We start from the raw sequence: 16,614 nt of genomic DNA on the forward strand, positions 1-16,614 counted from the left end.
GCTGATATTTGATTTTTTGAATAGATGTAACTGAAAATTTAAAACGATGGATGTACAATTATAACAAGAGGCAGTATACCGCTGTTCAAAACTCATAAATTCATGGACAAAAAACAAAATCGGGGTTATCTTTCTGATTTTATTATTTTCTGTAGATGATGATAATGCTGTGTTGTTATTCGACTGTTTGCTTAAAGAACAACCAAAGATGAACATTTCTGACAACATGGGCAAGACAGTTGCAGAGAAAGCCATTGATATATTGTGCGGAAAGCGTAGTGCATCATCGAGTTTGGGTTATCAATATTATTTCCCTATGAATGAACGTAGCTTTAAAAATATTAGTTTATGTTTTCAAAAATTGTTAGAATCAGGTGTGACTCTGGATTCAAAGGACCTAAATGATGCATTGTTGATGTGTGCTGAGAAAAGTGATTTCAAGGGAATGAAATGCCTGATACGCCATGGAGCGGACTTTTATAGAAAAGATATAATGGGAAACTCTATCTTTCATCTATGTTGGTTAGCCTGTAAGTATATACCATTTTTTTAGACATATAATCAATGAGGTTGATAATATTCAATGAATGGCTATCATTTATTTTTGAATTTATTGAACCATAAAACTATTTTTGTAATCTTCACATTAAATAATTCGTGAAGCGGATGATGTAAAATGTGAAGAGTCAAAACAATTAATTTATGGTTCAATAAATTGAAAATAAATAATTGCCATTCATTAAATATAAATTTCTATCAAAACTAAGGCTCAAATAACCTTTTATATTATTTATATTAACAATAACACCGTACACACATGTTGGCGTATAAATACACAACGCTAGAGTGGGCGTGTCGCCATAAAAATTGACAACATTGAAAATAAAAGTAATACTTTTACCAATCAGAAGACAGTAAATACACCAAATTTATTTATTTTAAGGTAAAGACACTGTTAGAATGTTCAATCAATGTGTGCACATGAAACAAGTTGGTGATTAAACTTTCGCAGGTACTCAATAGATCAAAGTTAACGTTCAAGAGATTGGTAAAATACAACTTTAACATTTGCTTCAGATTTGCGAGTTGTTGCTGACCCTTTTATCTATCGAAAAGGAATGACACTGTTTTCCAGACACGAAACTTTTCCAATCTTGCCACTTCATTAATTTTGAATTTCAAAATGTATTACATTTCTAGCTTTCAATTTACATAATTCTATATTTAATTTTATTCATTTGTAGAAGATAGAAATAACTTTAGGATAAACCTTTAAATGGCTATGTTTATCAACATGCAGAGTTTCTTTTTTCTTTCTTTATACAAGATACTAAGCAAATCAGTTTAAAAAACAGTAATGGTTATTAAAAGGGAATTTATCAGTTTAAACACTTTGTGTTATATATATGGTTGCATTTTATGCTATATGTTGTCTCAAAACAGTATATCATTAAGTTTTGAACAAAATTAGACATAAATGCTAGCATGAGTACGGCCATTCCACTTACCAATGTTCGCTTTAACAATGACTGTACCTTACATGTACACTTGTATATAAAATCTCCATCGTTAGCTTATATAATTACCTGGGACCGAAAGGCCCCATGTGAGCTTATGCCATCACTTGGCGTCCTCATTCGTCCGTCGTCTGACATCATCTGCCGTCGTCGTAAACTATTTTAAACATCTTCTCCTCTGCAACTGCTGAGCCAAATACCTTCAAACTTTAACTAAATGTTCCTTAGGATATCTAGTTTATAAATTGTATCCGAAGTTTTGATCCATTGACAAACATGGCCACCATGGCTTAAAATAGAACATAGAGGTCAAAAACCGTCAAATGCAGTTTTTGGCTTATATATAAAAAAAACTAAAGCTTTTATAGCAAATCTGACAAAGGGCCAAGTTGTTCAATTGGTCAAGATCTATAAGCCCTAAATTTTTTAGAAGAATCGAACAACTCCATTGTTGGGTTGCTGCAACTTAGTTGGTAGTTGTAAGGAAATTTTGCGTAAACTATTTTAAAAATCTTCTCCTCTCAAACTACTGGGCCAAACACCTTTAGCATTTTAATAAATGTTCCTTATGGTGTATCTGGTTAATAAATTATATCCGAAGTTTTGATCCATCGACAAACCCTGGCTAAAAAATAGAACATAGGGGTCAAATGCAGTTTTTGGCTCATATCTCAAAAACAAAAGCTTTTAGAGCAAATCTGATATGTAAAACAAATTGTTCAACTGGTTGAGATCTATCAGCCCTGAAGTGTTTACACGAATCGAGCAACCCATTGATGGGTTGCTGCAACTAAGTTGGTGGTTTTAAGGTAATTTTGCAGTTTTTTGTTATTATCTTGAATATTATTATAGATATATATAAACTGAAAAAAAGCAATTATGTTCAGCAAGGTAAGATCTACAAAAAAGTTAATATGACCAAAATTGTCAATTAACCTCTTAGAAGTTATTGACCTTTAAAGACCATTTTTACACAATTTGTACATCAAGTTTTCTGAAATTTGAAGTCTTCTCCTCTGAAACTATTGTGCCTAATACTTCTTTACTTTTGAAGAATGTTCCTTTGGAATGTAGTTTATAAATTGTATCCAAAGTTTTCATCGATCGACAAACATGGCCGCCATGTCTTAAAATAGAACATAGAGGTAAAATGTAGTTTTTTGCTTATATCTCTGAAACTTAAGCATGTATAACAAATCTGTCATGGGTTATAAATGTTCAAAAGGTCAAGATCTATCATTCCAGTAATTATCAACAAACTAAACAAACCATTGTTTGGTTGCTGTAAAAAAATTGGCATCTTTAAGCCATACATTAATATATATTGAAAAGCAAAAATAATCATTGATGAAAGATTTAAGCAAACAAAAAAGAGGTGAGCGATTCCGGCTCTTAAGAGCCTCTTGTTTATAATTCTGGACTATTTTTGTTTCGTTGGCTAAACTACTGCACACGACCTTAAAATATACATTTTTTATGCAAATTGTTTATGGTCTGAGCGTCCATCCGTCTGTTCATCCGTCCTTCGAATCGTCCGTTCTTCTGTCTGTCCCACATCAGGTTAAAGTTTTTGGTCAAGATAGTTTTTTGATGAAGTTGAAGTCCAATTAACTTAAACCTTTTTACACATGTTCCATATGGTATCATCTTTTTTAAATTTAATACCAAATTAGATTTTTTACCCAATTTCATGGTCCATTGAACATAGAAAATGATAGTGCGAGTGGAGCATGCGTGTACTTTGGACATATGTGGCACTATAAAACCAATGGCGAAAGAGGAACTTATTTTTATTCAGTGCCTAGTTACAATCTGAACTGTCTCGTTAGGGACAGTTCTTTTATACATCTACAAACGTGACTTGAATTAAGAAAGAATGTTGTTTGTTTCTACCTTTGACAGGTACTTACTTTTAAAAAGCCCAAAGCCACAAATAAAATGTTTCTAAACAGTGACCATTACTTTTGGCCTCATGTACTTAACGTTAGGTTAATTAAAGCCAAACTATTAAAGTGTAATTAAATACGATGACCACACGTTACTGAATGAAAAAGCAATTGTCATAAACTTGAATATCCCTTAAGCTAAAACATTTACAAATAGAAAGTCACGATTGTAGTTTAACAATAATACATACATTTATAAACTTTAGAAATTATATTTAATAATTTCAATACTTTCGATCACTGCATAGTGTTACATATCCTCCAATGTCCGTCCACCATACCTCCGACATCCATTACTCCGATATCCTTACTCCGACATCCGTTACTCCGACATCCTTACTCCGATATCCATACTCCTACATCCTTACTCAGACATCCATAACTCCGATATCCATACTCCTACATCCTTATTCCGATATCCATACTCCGACATCCTTACTCCGATATCCATACTCCGACATTCTTACTCCGATATCCATAACTCCGATATCCATACTCCGACATCATTACTTCATCATCCATAACTCCGCCATTTGTATATACAATGTATAAAGAACAGTTAATTGTCATGTTTGTATATATATGAATAAATATAAAGTCAATATATGTGATCGTATAGTGTTTTAAAACATTGTTTGTTATAATCGAATAGTACTTCAGTATTTACACGTTGTGTGTTATGCTATTACTTCAATTTATATTCGCACTGTGTGTTCTGCTAATTTTAGCAGTGGATATAAATTATTAGCCACTTCTTCCTTTGAGTTGTCTAACATTGGTGCAGAGGGAACATCTCTGGAGGTGTTAACATCACCCTCGGTCTTAGCCGACACCAGTTTACTCATTCTGTCATACTTAGGGGCGACATTCTGCATCTTGCAACCACTTCCTCGTTTGACTGAACAAGGTAATTTATTTCTATATTTACATAATATGAAAATGATAATACCTAACAAAAGAGAAATTACTAGATAAATTACGTTATACACCCAATTTGGAAAACTTGAATCTTCTTGTATGGTTTGTAAATCTTTCAATTGGTAAATCAGATTATCCATAGGGATTTCTTTAATATTTTTCAACTCTTTTGGTAGCTCAGTCAAGTTAAACTTTGGTAAGGAGTCATGAAATGGCTTCCAAAGTTTTCGCATTATTTTGAATAACTTTCGTAAATGGATCATCCTCAAGAGTATATGAAGATTGTCTACTATAAAACGGCAAAAGCGTAAGATAGTCATTAGTCGCGGTACATGTCTCATTTAACGCTAAAATATTCAAAGGAGGGTTAATTATTTTAGTAAACGTTGTCTTTTGCTTATTTTTTTCACAAACAATGGCAAAGCGTAAGGGTGTGTTAGTGGTAACTAACCACGAACCAGACGATATATAACTTGCCATTGGAAGAACTGAATTTGGTTCAACTACGACACGACAATATTTTTCAATATCAATTCGTTTCTTTAGGAACAAAGAAGTTATGCAATTTTAACTTAAATTAATAGGATAAACAGGACTTATAATTTTACAAAATTTCGTAAAGGTGTTTGTGCATGTTTGAATTTCTTGCTGTTTAAGCAATACATATTTTGACCTTTCTGCATCAACTGTAAAGTATTCTACATCCAAATCGTATTTTGCAACCATACCTATACTTGTATGATTCTTTTGCATGGGCATTGGTAAATTAAATGCCTGATAAATTTCAAATTTATTATTTGAATCGAGAAGAGGTATTGAAATGAAAACTAATATTCTACTGTCATACAGGGTAGTGGAACATGTCAAGAACCTATAAAAGAACCACAGGTTTTCTTTTGGATCGTTACTCAATTCTAAATATTTTGGAAGTTTATCTTTTATCTCGATAAGAAGACCTTGTAAATTATTTGGTGTTATTGTACTTGGTGAAAGATGGCCCAATGAAAGCATGCTTAACTCATCTTTTTTATATGCTCTAAATAGAAAAGTCCTCTTTGAATTAATTGTTTTAAATCCCCAGTTATTAAATATAATTGAATATATATTTGCACAAAGTTTTCCAAATCTATTATTTGCTTTTCAATAGCCTCAGTTATATTAACCACTCGGATGTCTAAATCTTGCAACCCCCTTGATAATTTATTAATGGCGTCTCTATTTTGAGATACCTCTAGCCTAGTTACGTTTAAAATTGATAAATTCTCAGTCAAAATGTGTGAAATTTGCTTTTGATTTTGTGCCAATGTACGAACGTTGCCCTTAATTAAATTAATATCGTCTTCTGTCAATGTACCAAACAAAAAACTCATTGCACTACCTATAAACGGCAAAACAGAACGTTTGTGTCGATGTAAAGTTTTGAAATCGTCGAATGTATCAGTTATCGAACGATGCATGTCCATTAACAGATTAAATTCTTGTTCCAAATTTGAAAAAGTATTATAAAAGTGTTCTTTTCCAGGTTGTTCATAACGTCTCAAAACAGTTTGTGCTAATGCGGATATCCATAACTCCGATATCCATACTCCGACATCATTACTCCATCATCCATAACTCCGCCATTTGTATATACAATGTATAAAGAACAGTTAATTGTCATGTTTGTATATATATGAATAAATATAAAGTCAATATATGTGATCGTATAGTGTTTTAAAACATTGTTTGTTATAATCGAATAGTACTTCAGTATTTACACGTTGTGTGTTATGCTATTACTTCAATTTATATTCGCACTGTGTGTTCTGCTAATTTTAGCAGTGGATATAAATTATTAGCCACTTCTTCCTTTGAGTTGTCTAACATTGGTGCAGAGGGAACATCTCTGGAGGTGTTAACATCACCCTCGGTCTTAGCCGACACCAGTTTACTCACTCTGTCATACTTAGGGGCGACATTCTGCATCTTGCAACCACTTCCTCGTTTGACTGAACAAGGTAATTTATTTCTATATTTACATAATATGAAAATGATAATACCTAACAAAAGAGAAATTACTAGATAAATTACGTTATACACCCAATTTGGAAAACTTGAATCTTCTTGTATGGTTTGTAAATCTTTCAATTGGTAAATCAGATTATCCATAGGGATTTCTTTAATATTTTTCAACTCTTTTGGTAGCTCAGTCAAGTTAAACTTTGGTAAGGAGTCATGAAATGGCTTCCAAAGTTTTCGCATTATTTTGAATAACTTTCGTAAATGGATCATCCTCAAGAGTATATGAAGATTGTCTACTATAAAACGGCAAAAGCGTAAGATAGTCATTAGTCGCGGTACATGTCTCATTTAACGCTAAAATATTCAAAGGAGGGTTAATTATTTTAGTAAACGTTGTCTTTTGCTTATTTTTTTCACAAACAATGGCAAAGCGTAAGGGTGTGTTAGTGGTAACTAACCACGAACCAGACGATATATAACTTGCCATTGGAAGAACTGAATTTGGTTCAACTACGACACGACAATATTTTTCAATATCAATTCGTTTCTTTAGGAACAAAGAAGTTATGCAATTTTAACATAAATTAATAGGATAAACAGGACTTATAATTTTACAAAATTTCGTAAAGGTGTTTGTGCATGTTTGAATTTCTTGCTGTTTAAGCAATACATATTTTGACCTTTCTGCATCAACTGCAAAGTATTCTACATCCAAATCGTATTTTGCAACCATACCTATACTTGTATGATTCTTTTGCATGGGCATTGGTAAATTAAATGCCTGATAAATTTCAAATTTATTATTTGAATCGAGAAGAGGTATTGAAATGAAAACTAATATTCTACCGTCATACAGGGTAGTGGAACATGTCAAGAACCTATAAAAGAACCACAGGTTTTCTTTTGGATCGTTACTCAATTCTAAATATTTTGGAAGTTTATCTTTTATCTCGATAAGAAGACCTTGTAAATTATTTGGTGTTATTGTACTTGGTGAAAGATGGCCCAATGAAAGCATGCTAAACTCATCTTTTTTATATGCTCTAAATAGAAAAGTCCTCTTTGAATTAATTGTTTTAAATCCCCAGTTATTAAATATAATTGAATATATATTTGCACAAAGTTTTCCAAATCTATTATTTGCTTTTCAATAGCCTCAGTTATATTAACCACTCGGATGTCTAAATCTTGCAACCCCCTTGATAATTTATTAATGGCGTCTCTATTTTGAGATACCTCTAGCCTAGTTACGTTTAAAATTGATAAATTCTCAGTCAAAATGTGTGAAATTTGCTTTTGATTTTGTGCCAATGTACGAACGTTGCCCTTAATTAAATTGATATCGTCTTCTGTCAATGTACCAAACAAAAAACTCATTGCACTACCTATAAACGGCAAAACAGAACGTTTGTGTCGATGTAAAGTTTTGAAATCGTCGAATGTATCAGTTATCGAACGATGCATGTCCATTAACAGATTAAATTCTTGTTCCAAATTTGAAAAAGTATTATAAAAGTGTTCTTTTCCAGGTTGTTCATAACGTCTCAAAACAGTTTGTGCTAATGCGGATATCCATAACTCCGATATCCATACTCCGACATCATTACTCCATCATCCATAACTCCGCCATTTGTATATACAATGTATAAAGAACAGTTAATTGTCATGTTTGTATATATATGAATAAATATAAAGTCAATATATGTGATCGTATAGTGTTTTAAAACATTGTTTGTTATAATCGAATAGTACTTCAGTATTTACACGTTGTGTGTTATGCTATTACTTCAATTTATATTCGCACTGTGTGTTCTGCTAATTTTAGCAGTGGATATCAATTATTAGCCACTTCTTCCTTTGAGTTGTCTAACATTGGTGCAGAGGGAACATCTCTGGAGGTGTTAACATCACCCTCGGTCTTAGCCGACACCAGTTTACTCACTCTGTCATACTTAGGGGCGACATTCTGCATCTTGCAACCACTTCCTCGTTTGACTGAACAAGGTAATTTATTTCTATATTTACATAATATGAAAATGATAATACCTAACAAAAGAGAAATTACTAGATAAATTACGTTATACACCCAATTTGGAAAACTTGAATCTTCTTGTATGGTTTGTAAATCTTTCAATTGGTAAATCAGATTATCCATAGGGATTTCTTTAATATTTTTCAACTCTTTTGGTAGCTCAGTCAAGTTAAACTTTGGTAAGGAGTCATGAAATGGCTTCCAAAGTTTTCGCATTATTTTGAATAACTTTCGTAAATGGATCATCCTCAAGAGTATATGAAGATTGTCTACTATAAAACGGCAAAAGCGTAAGATAGTCATTTGTCGCGGTACATGTCTCATTTAACGCTAAAATATTCAAAGGAGGGTTAATTATTTTAGTAAACGTTGTCTTTTGCTTATTTTTTTCACAAACAATGGCAAAGCGTAAGGGTGTGTTAGTGGTAACTAACCACGAACCAGACGATATATAACTTGCCATTGGAAGAACTGAATTTGGTTCAACTACGACACGACAATTTTTTTCAATATCAATTCGTTTCTTTAGGAACAAAGAAGTTATGCAATTTTAACTTAAATTAATAGGATAAACAGGACTTATAATTTTACAAAATTTCGTAAAGGTGTTTGTGCATGTTTGAATTTCTTGCTGTTTAAGCAATACATATTTTGACCTTTCTGCATCAACTGCAAAGTATTCTACATCCAAATCGTATTTTGCAACCATACCTATACTTGTATGATTCTTTTGCATGGGCATTGGTAAATTAAATGCCTGATAAATTTCAAATTTATTATTTGAATCGAGAAGAGGTATTGAAATGAAAACTAATATTCTACTGTCATACAGGGTAGTGGAACATGTCAAGAACCTATAAAAGAACCATAGGTTTTCTTTTGGATCGTTACTCAATTCTAAATATTTTGGAAGTTTATCTTTTATCTCGATAAGAAGACCTTGTAAATTATTTGGTGTTATTGTACTTGGTGAAAGATGGCCCAATGAAAGCATGCTTAACTCATCTTTTTTATATGCTCTAAATAGAAAAGTCCTCTTTGAATTAATTGTTTTAAATCCCCAGTTATTAAATATAATTGAATATATATTTGCACAAAGTTTTCCAAATCTATTATTTGCTTTTCAATAGCCTCAGTTATATTAACCACTCGGATGTCTAAATCTTGCAACCCCCTTGATAATTTATTAATGGCGTCTCTATTTTGAGATACCTCTAGCCTAGTTACGTTTAAAATTGATAAATTCTCAGTCAAAATGTGTGAAATTTGCTTTTGATTTTGTGCCAATGTACGAACGTTGCCCTTAATTAAATTAATATCGTCTTCTGTCAATGTACCAAACAAAAAACTCATTGCACTACCTATAAACGGCAAAACAGAACGTTTGTGTCGATGTAAAGTTTTGAAATCATCGAATGTATCAGTTATCGAACGATGCATGTCCATTAACAGATTAAATTCTTGTTCCAAATTTGAAAAAAGTATTATAAAAGTGTTCTTTTCCAGGTTGTTCATAACGTCTCAAAACAGTTTGTGCTAATGCGGAGGATTTTACCATGTCATGGGAAATTCTGGTCAAAAATCCTTCAAAAGGTTTTAAATCAATTATGAAGGTTACCAACCATTTCGACCTTGTGGTGGTAACAGTATTTACTTTGTCAAATACAATATTGTCAGATATGAAAGCCAGCTCGCCAAAACCAAAAAGAAGTGTTAGAATTATATGTCCAGCCGTCCGTCCCATTTCCTACAATTAAACAAAATACCTAATTTTCATTTCTCTGGTTATAAAACCTTAAAATGATTTTAAATAGTTGCGTCTTGTGCTGAGCACACTTACTCTCATGGTGCAACCACAAAATATCGTTATTTATACTCTGTTTACATACAGATTTTACTTTTACAAAATAAACTGATATACTTTCTCCATCTGAAAAAATGTCGGTAACATCCAACTCGTCGCGCGCATCAGAATTTAATATCCGTTCCAATAAAGGAATTCTATCATCCTCATCAGTCTCACTACTTAAAACGTCTTTACTATTTAAGCTTTTATTACGAATACATGTATTTGTTCGCTCCTTTAAATCCATTAAAGGAATCTCATCTCCATCCGAAGATGTGTCTCACTCATATGATTATTTTTTCTGTATAACCGATTTTGAAATGAGATCCTATTTTCGGCTGTCTCATTTGCTTCATTGTCGACCTCTGTTTCACTTACGCTCGATTCCGGTGGAGCATCGAATCTGCTTTTTTCTTAACTTTTTAATTTCATTTGATTTTGGATTATCCCACGTTTTAATGAGTGCAGTTAAGATGTGCATGTACTTTAGAAAGTCTTGAAAGTCTTGAAATACTTGATATATGAGTATCTTACTCTAAATTAGCATACTCATGTCCTACTCTCAACATTCCTCAATCAAACTAAAGCCTTACTCCATTTTTTAACAAGCCAGTCACGACCTAGTATTAAATTTCTGTTCATGTCGGAAACCACATATTAAAATAATCGTGATATTTTTGTACTTCTTATATAAAGGTCTATTTCTATACACCCTAAAACGTTAAGAGAATTTCCATTTACTGATTTCAGTTGAACTGTCTTTTTATTTAATTTTGGCAATTTAGCTAAAGATTTATAAACATTTAAACGCATCAAAGACGCTTCCGCGCCAGAATCAACTAATGATCTAAACTTTTTGTCTATTAATATTTATGATGCAACTATTAGGATTCCCTGATAAATTTATTGTATAAGTTTTTGTCGTTACTGATTTGTTAATTCTCTCTTTGTCGGCTCGGAAACAAAGAGAGCGTCCTAATTTCCCTGATATCTATTTTCTTCTTCTACATTTCCAGCATTCTATTACTTTGTTTAACTTTGAAATTTGTTTAAAAGCATTTACTTGTTTTCTTGTTCTACAATCCTTAGATCTATGTATGAAATCGCTTACCGAGCTTGTGCTTGACTGATAAGCTTCTAATTTAGTATCGTTTTGTTCCAAGTTTGTTAACATAGCATATTTTTCGATTGCTTTCATCCAATTTTTGAATTCAGTTTGATCGCCCGAAAATGTTGGAATAATCTGATTTACTCCTTGAGCCCCTAACTTTATTGATAAGCCTTGTAATTGATGTGAAAAATTTTGAAATGCTACCCCAAATTGTTGTCCCTCTTGTTCAACCATGGTGAGAAAGTAACGGTTTTAAAAATGCAAACATCTGTCTTACCTTTTCTGACAAGAGTAAAGATCCTGGTCACGGCACCAAAACAACCCTATATGTGGCACTATAAAACCAATGGCTAAAGAGGAACTTATTTTTATTCAGTGCCTAGTTACAATCTGAACTGTCTCGTTAGGGACAGTTCTTTTATACATCTACACACGTGACTTGAATTTAAAAAGAATGTTGTTTGTTTCTACCTTTGACAGGTACTTACTTTTAAAAAGCCCAAAGCCACAAATAAAATGTTTCTAAACAGTGACCATTACTTTTGGCCTCATATACTTAACGTTAGGTTAATTAAAGCCAAACTATTAAAGTCTAATTAAATACGATGACCACACGTTGCTGAATGAAAAAGCAATTGTCATAAACTTGAATATCCCTTAGACTAAAACATTTACAAATAGAAAGTCACGTTTGTAGTTTAACAATAATACATACATTTATAAACTTTAGAAATTATATTTAATAATTTCAATACTTTCGATCACTGCATAGTGTTACACATATTCTAGTTAATGTATGTGTTTTTATTTTGCATTGCTGAGCTACATTTTAAACATGATACATATATTATCGTATTTTGAAATTTTCAATAAGTCTTCCCTTTAAACCCTTTAGCTTTAGATGGTGGATTAGACTTTTTAAGGTTCTTTATCGAATCTGAACATTCTTTGAAAAGAATTGATTCGGTAGACAATTCCATATTATCGTCATTATTGACATTTGGAGGGATACGTGAATATGGCTCTGTAACAAACGATAAAGACATATCAGAAATATCATCTTTCCTTATACAAAATGGAGCATGCTGTGTGAAAGATAAAGAAGGAAATGGGCCATTACATTTAGCTGCTAAGAATGGATACCTGTCAACTATTGGTGTGCTGTTAAAATTGGACAGTGTCTCACTATATGATCAGAACGAAAAAGGTGATACAGCGGTTCATATCTGTTTAAAACATCGTAAGTAATTGGATAATGTTGTGGCTAGATAGAACAATAAAATTATCATATACTTCTTTTTTGATTAACTGAACATCTATCTATAACTATCTCTCTCTCTTTAACACTCTGTAACTAAAAAATAAGTTATATCGATTTAAAAAAAAACTTTTTTGCCACGATATAACTTTTTGTATTGTTAATTGTATCAGTTGTTAGTAATACAGAGTTATGGAACTTTATCTTGATGAAAAAAAACCGTTGAAAATGTTCATTTTCACACACATGCATATGCCTTTATAGATGCATGATGATCTTTGTGTAATCGAAATTGAAGTAAACTTAACAGTGCTTAGTCTTTAATAATCTTTTATGGTTTGCACCGCTGTGTGTGGATGTCTTTTTTAGGGGGTCTATTTGAGCAGTGCTATAATTATGTCTTGTTGATTATATAAATTCTTTTAAACCATAAAGACGACATTAAGGGGCGACGTATCTTGCATGATTTTAATCTTTGAAAATCAAATATATGCATGTGTGTTGACATTGATTTTTTGTTGTGTTAAGAATAAAGGTATACATGTTAAAATGAAACTGCTTAGCATAACGATCTTATCCTCATCTGCATCCGTTATAACGGATAACGACCATCCAATAACGACACTTTTGTTTCTTTTATATGAAACATCGTGAAAGCATATGCATTGGCCGTAAACTCAAATTGGGATATCGAAGTCTTAACTACCAAGACAAATTTCTGTAAAAAAAATGTCTTTAATTCTTTTTATATTGATAGAAATATTCAACTTTTTTTTTTTATCTTTTAGCAAAGGAGAATATATGCGATGTTATTAAAATATTGTTAGAAAATAACAGTGCAAAACTGGGTTTGAACTTACGCAATGAGTCTGTACTCTACCTTGCTATGGTTGCTGGGCGAAGAATACGAACTAACAACGTTGAATCAGTAACGTATCAACTGGTAAAAACATTACTTCGAAACGAAGCTGATCCCAATGAACATTCCAGGGATCATATACCTTTATTTGTTGCGTTGGAGACAGGAGATGTTATGACTTCAAAACTTCTCTTAAATGCTTCAGCAAACATAAATGCAACAAATAGAAGAGGAAAGTGTAGCCTTCACATTATATATGAAAATACATGGGCAACAGGTAAAGACAATTAATATACATGAACATAGGTAATCAATTTTGTAATAATGTATCACTATCTTGTTTAAATGTTGTTTCTAATTATATATATATAGGGATTTTATTGACATACGTATCTATAAAATTGAGAACAGCAAGAGGGAATGTGTCAAAGACACAACAAACCAATCACAGAAACTACTGAATTAAAAAAACACATCTAGATTCTTACATCCACTAAATTTGCACTTTCAATATCATTTTCTAAAACAAACTCTTCTTCTATATTTGTGATCACTACTTCTTCACTTTAAATTTCTTGAAATTCTACTGAACTTTTGGTTGGGCAGGGTACAGTTATCTTCTCTCTCTGTACATAGACTGTCTTATGCACGTCGAGTCATTTTTCTGTAGATGTTCCTCTTCATGATGAAAAAGCTCCGCACACAATATCTTAGCTGGTTTTTCGGATATATTTTTTGTAGCTTTTCTTTTGCATGCTGTTCATAGTATTTGACGCTCTAGCTTTTGTGGGTCTGTCTCATGTGTATGTGCAAGATTTCCACTCAGACAAAAATGATACTAAATATATATTACTCTTAAAATGTACGATCAATATGTGTTCAGGTAAATTGGCACAAATGAGTTCCGAAAACTGGCGCAATTGATACATTTGAAAAAAAAGATTTGGCGCAAATGATACCCCTGAAAAACAGTAATTGGCGCAAAAGGAGTGCTGCCATATATTTAAGGTGCTCAGAATTGAAAAGACCTACCTGTGATCTTTAGTGATCCAGTGAAATAAATATTTTGTTTGGTAGGACGAAAAATTATAGTTGATATTTATCAGACGTTTTATAGAATATCTATTAAGAAGTACAATTTTAAAAAAAAGTCAAAATTTCTTCTTTTTTTCAGATAGTAAACTTTCCCTGACACAATTGCTGCTTGAAAACGGTCTAAATGTTAACTTGGTGGATGAATCAGGAAAATCTGCATTGTTCTCTTTAGTTAATAGGTACACTGGACATGGTTTTACCGATTCAGATGTCAACTCATTTGAGGAAATTCTCAATGTTCTCCTGAAGTATGGAGCGGATCTCAATCTTTCTGATAAGTTAGACGAGACAGTATTGAGCTATATCTGTTCTTCTGGTCAGTTGAATCATCTATGTGTGTTACTTTTTTTCAACTTACTTTACATTTCTTTTATGCACAGCTTTATCTAAATCAAGAATAAGTTATTAAACGATATAAAACATTCTTTTGTATTGTAATAAAATTCCGATGCAAACGGAGAATGTGTCAATGAGACAAGAAAAGAGGGACATTCACGCTCATGTCCAATATAAGCATACAATGCCATGGTTAAAAATGAAAACGACCAATAGACAAACAATATTATACAAAACACAACCTAGAAAACTAAAGACTGAGTAACACGAATTCAGCTTAAACCGGGGGTAATCGCTGGTGCTCCCGAAGGAAGCAAATCATACTCCACATGTGGCAACTGTCGTGTTGCTTATATTCTTACAAACCCGGTTATAAATCTAATTCGATAGGTCACATTCGGAATAAAGGAACCGATTGTAATAACAAGATTATGTGAATAACCATTATCTTAGTGAAACGGATATTACATCAGTAAAACTTACGCCCAGTCCAAAGCCACTAGCTGGACTTTAACACAACGAGAAAAAACACGTTCTATAAGCGAAAATACGTACTTGTTCGGCGAATCGGTCTTTTTACTTTTTGACCTATGGCATTGTCAGTTTTCATTTTACAATGTTTGAATGTCCCTTTAGTATCTCCCGACCTTCTTTGATCCTCAAAACTCGATTCGTTGCGCTCCACTTGAAAATGTGACTTCAATCTGACTGGAAAAGTCCTAAATCTCTTAAAAGTCTTTAAATTTTAAAGTTATCATACTAAAAAAAAAAAAAAAAAAAGTCTCAAAACCTTAAAACAAAAAATGAAGAAAGTCAGCTTTCCCATCTGTTAAAAAACATGTTTTATTATATTTTACCAAAGTATTTTTAGCCTTTTTACCACATCGCAATGCTAACCATACGGAAAACGATATACATCTTCTGGGCAATTGTATAAAAGCTATTTTAAATTTAGTCTTTAATTGAGATGTGACCTCTTGCAATCATTAGTTTTTATTTTTTTTATTTCAGTACATAGACATTTTTGGAGTTAAGTGAACTGTCCGTTTCGATAAATTAGTATACCTGTTTACTATTCTGGGGCCGGTAACAAGAAGCATTCGTATGTCTTAGGAACGTCTAACGGGGTTCTTAATATTTAAGAATGTAACAAGACCCTACCTCAGACCTATCTTAGAATGATTGACACCCCTTAATGTTTTGCAAAAGTGCATGACTTAAGAACGATTCTTACGTCTACATTAAAGCATTCTTACTAATTCCGGTAACACAAAATCATTCTTAAATTTTGGTCAGTTATTAAGTGTTCTTAAAACAAACTTAGCAACTTAGGGGTGCACCAAGAACAATTCGCAATATCTTTACTTGACATTTTTTGTAAGAGTGGTCCCGACTGCTCTTAGCTGTACGTTCATTTGTTAATATTAGAACAAGTTGCTTAAAAAAGTTAATACATCAACCTTAGAACTTTTTTTATTATAATTATTAATTCATCTGAATAGGAAGTTATATATCAGTGTTTTCTTGGCCATGTATGTGGAGGATGGTAGTTTCTCTTTTTTGTAAATCATCATAATTTTGGCTTGTTGACGGAAGTGTTAAATATAAAGCAAGGAGAAATGTGTGACCTTTTTCAATTTTAAATTAAGAGTTCCAAATGGTGAAGTATACATCATCACTTCTTAAATTTTACGG

At 32.3% G+C, this 16,614-nt stretch overlaps 1 protein-coding gene across 1 annotated transcript in view; it reads left to right on the forward strand.

Annotated features, from left to right (window-relative positions):
* The window catches only part of LOC134684399 (uncharacterized), a 38,241-nt gene that overhangs the window by 15,855 nt on the left and 5,772 nt on the right, over positions 1-16,614 (forward strand). The window contains exons 9-12 of the mRNA XM_063543682.1: positions 156-530; positions 12,267-12,611; positions 13,418-13,765; positions 14,663-14,899. Coding sequence (XP_063399752.1) covers positions 156-530; positions 12,267-12,611; positions 13,418-13,765; positions 14,663-14,899 — 1,305 coding nt within the window. The remainder of the gene's footprint in view (positions 1-155; positions 531-12,266; positions 12,612-13,417; positions 13,766-14,662; positions 14,900-16,614) is intronic.

The sequence above is a fragment of the Mytilus trossulus genome, chromosome 9 (assembly GCF_036588685.1).
Source record: "Mytilus trossulus isolate FHL-02 chromosome 9, PNRI_Mtr1.1.1.hap1, whole genome shotgun sequence".
Taxonomy (NCBI): domain Eukaryota; kingdom Metazoa; phylum Mollusca; class Bivalvia; order Mytilida; family Mytilidae; genus Mytilus; species Mytilus trossulus.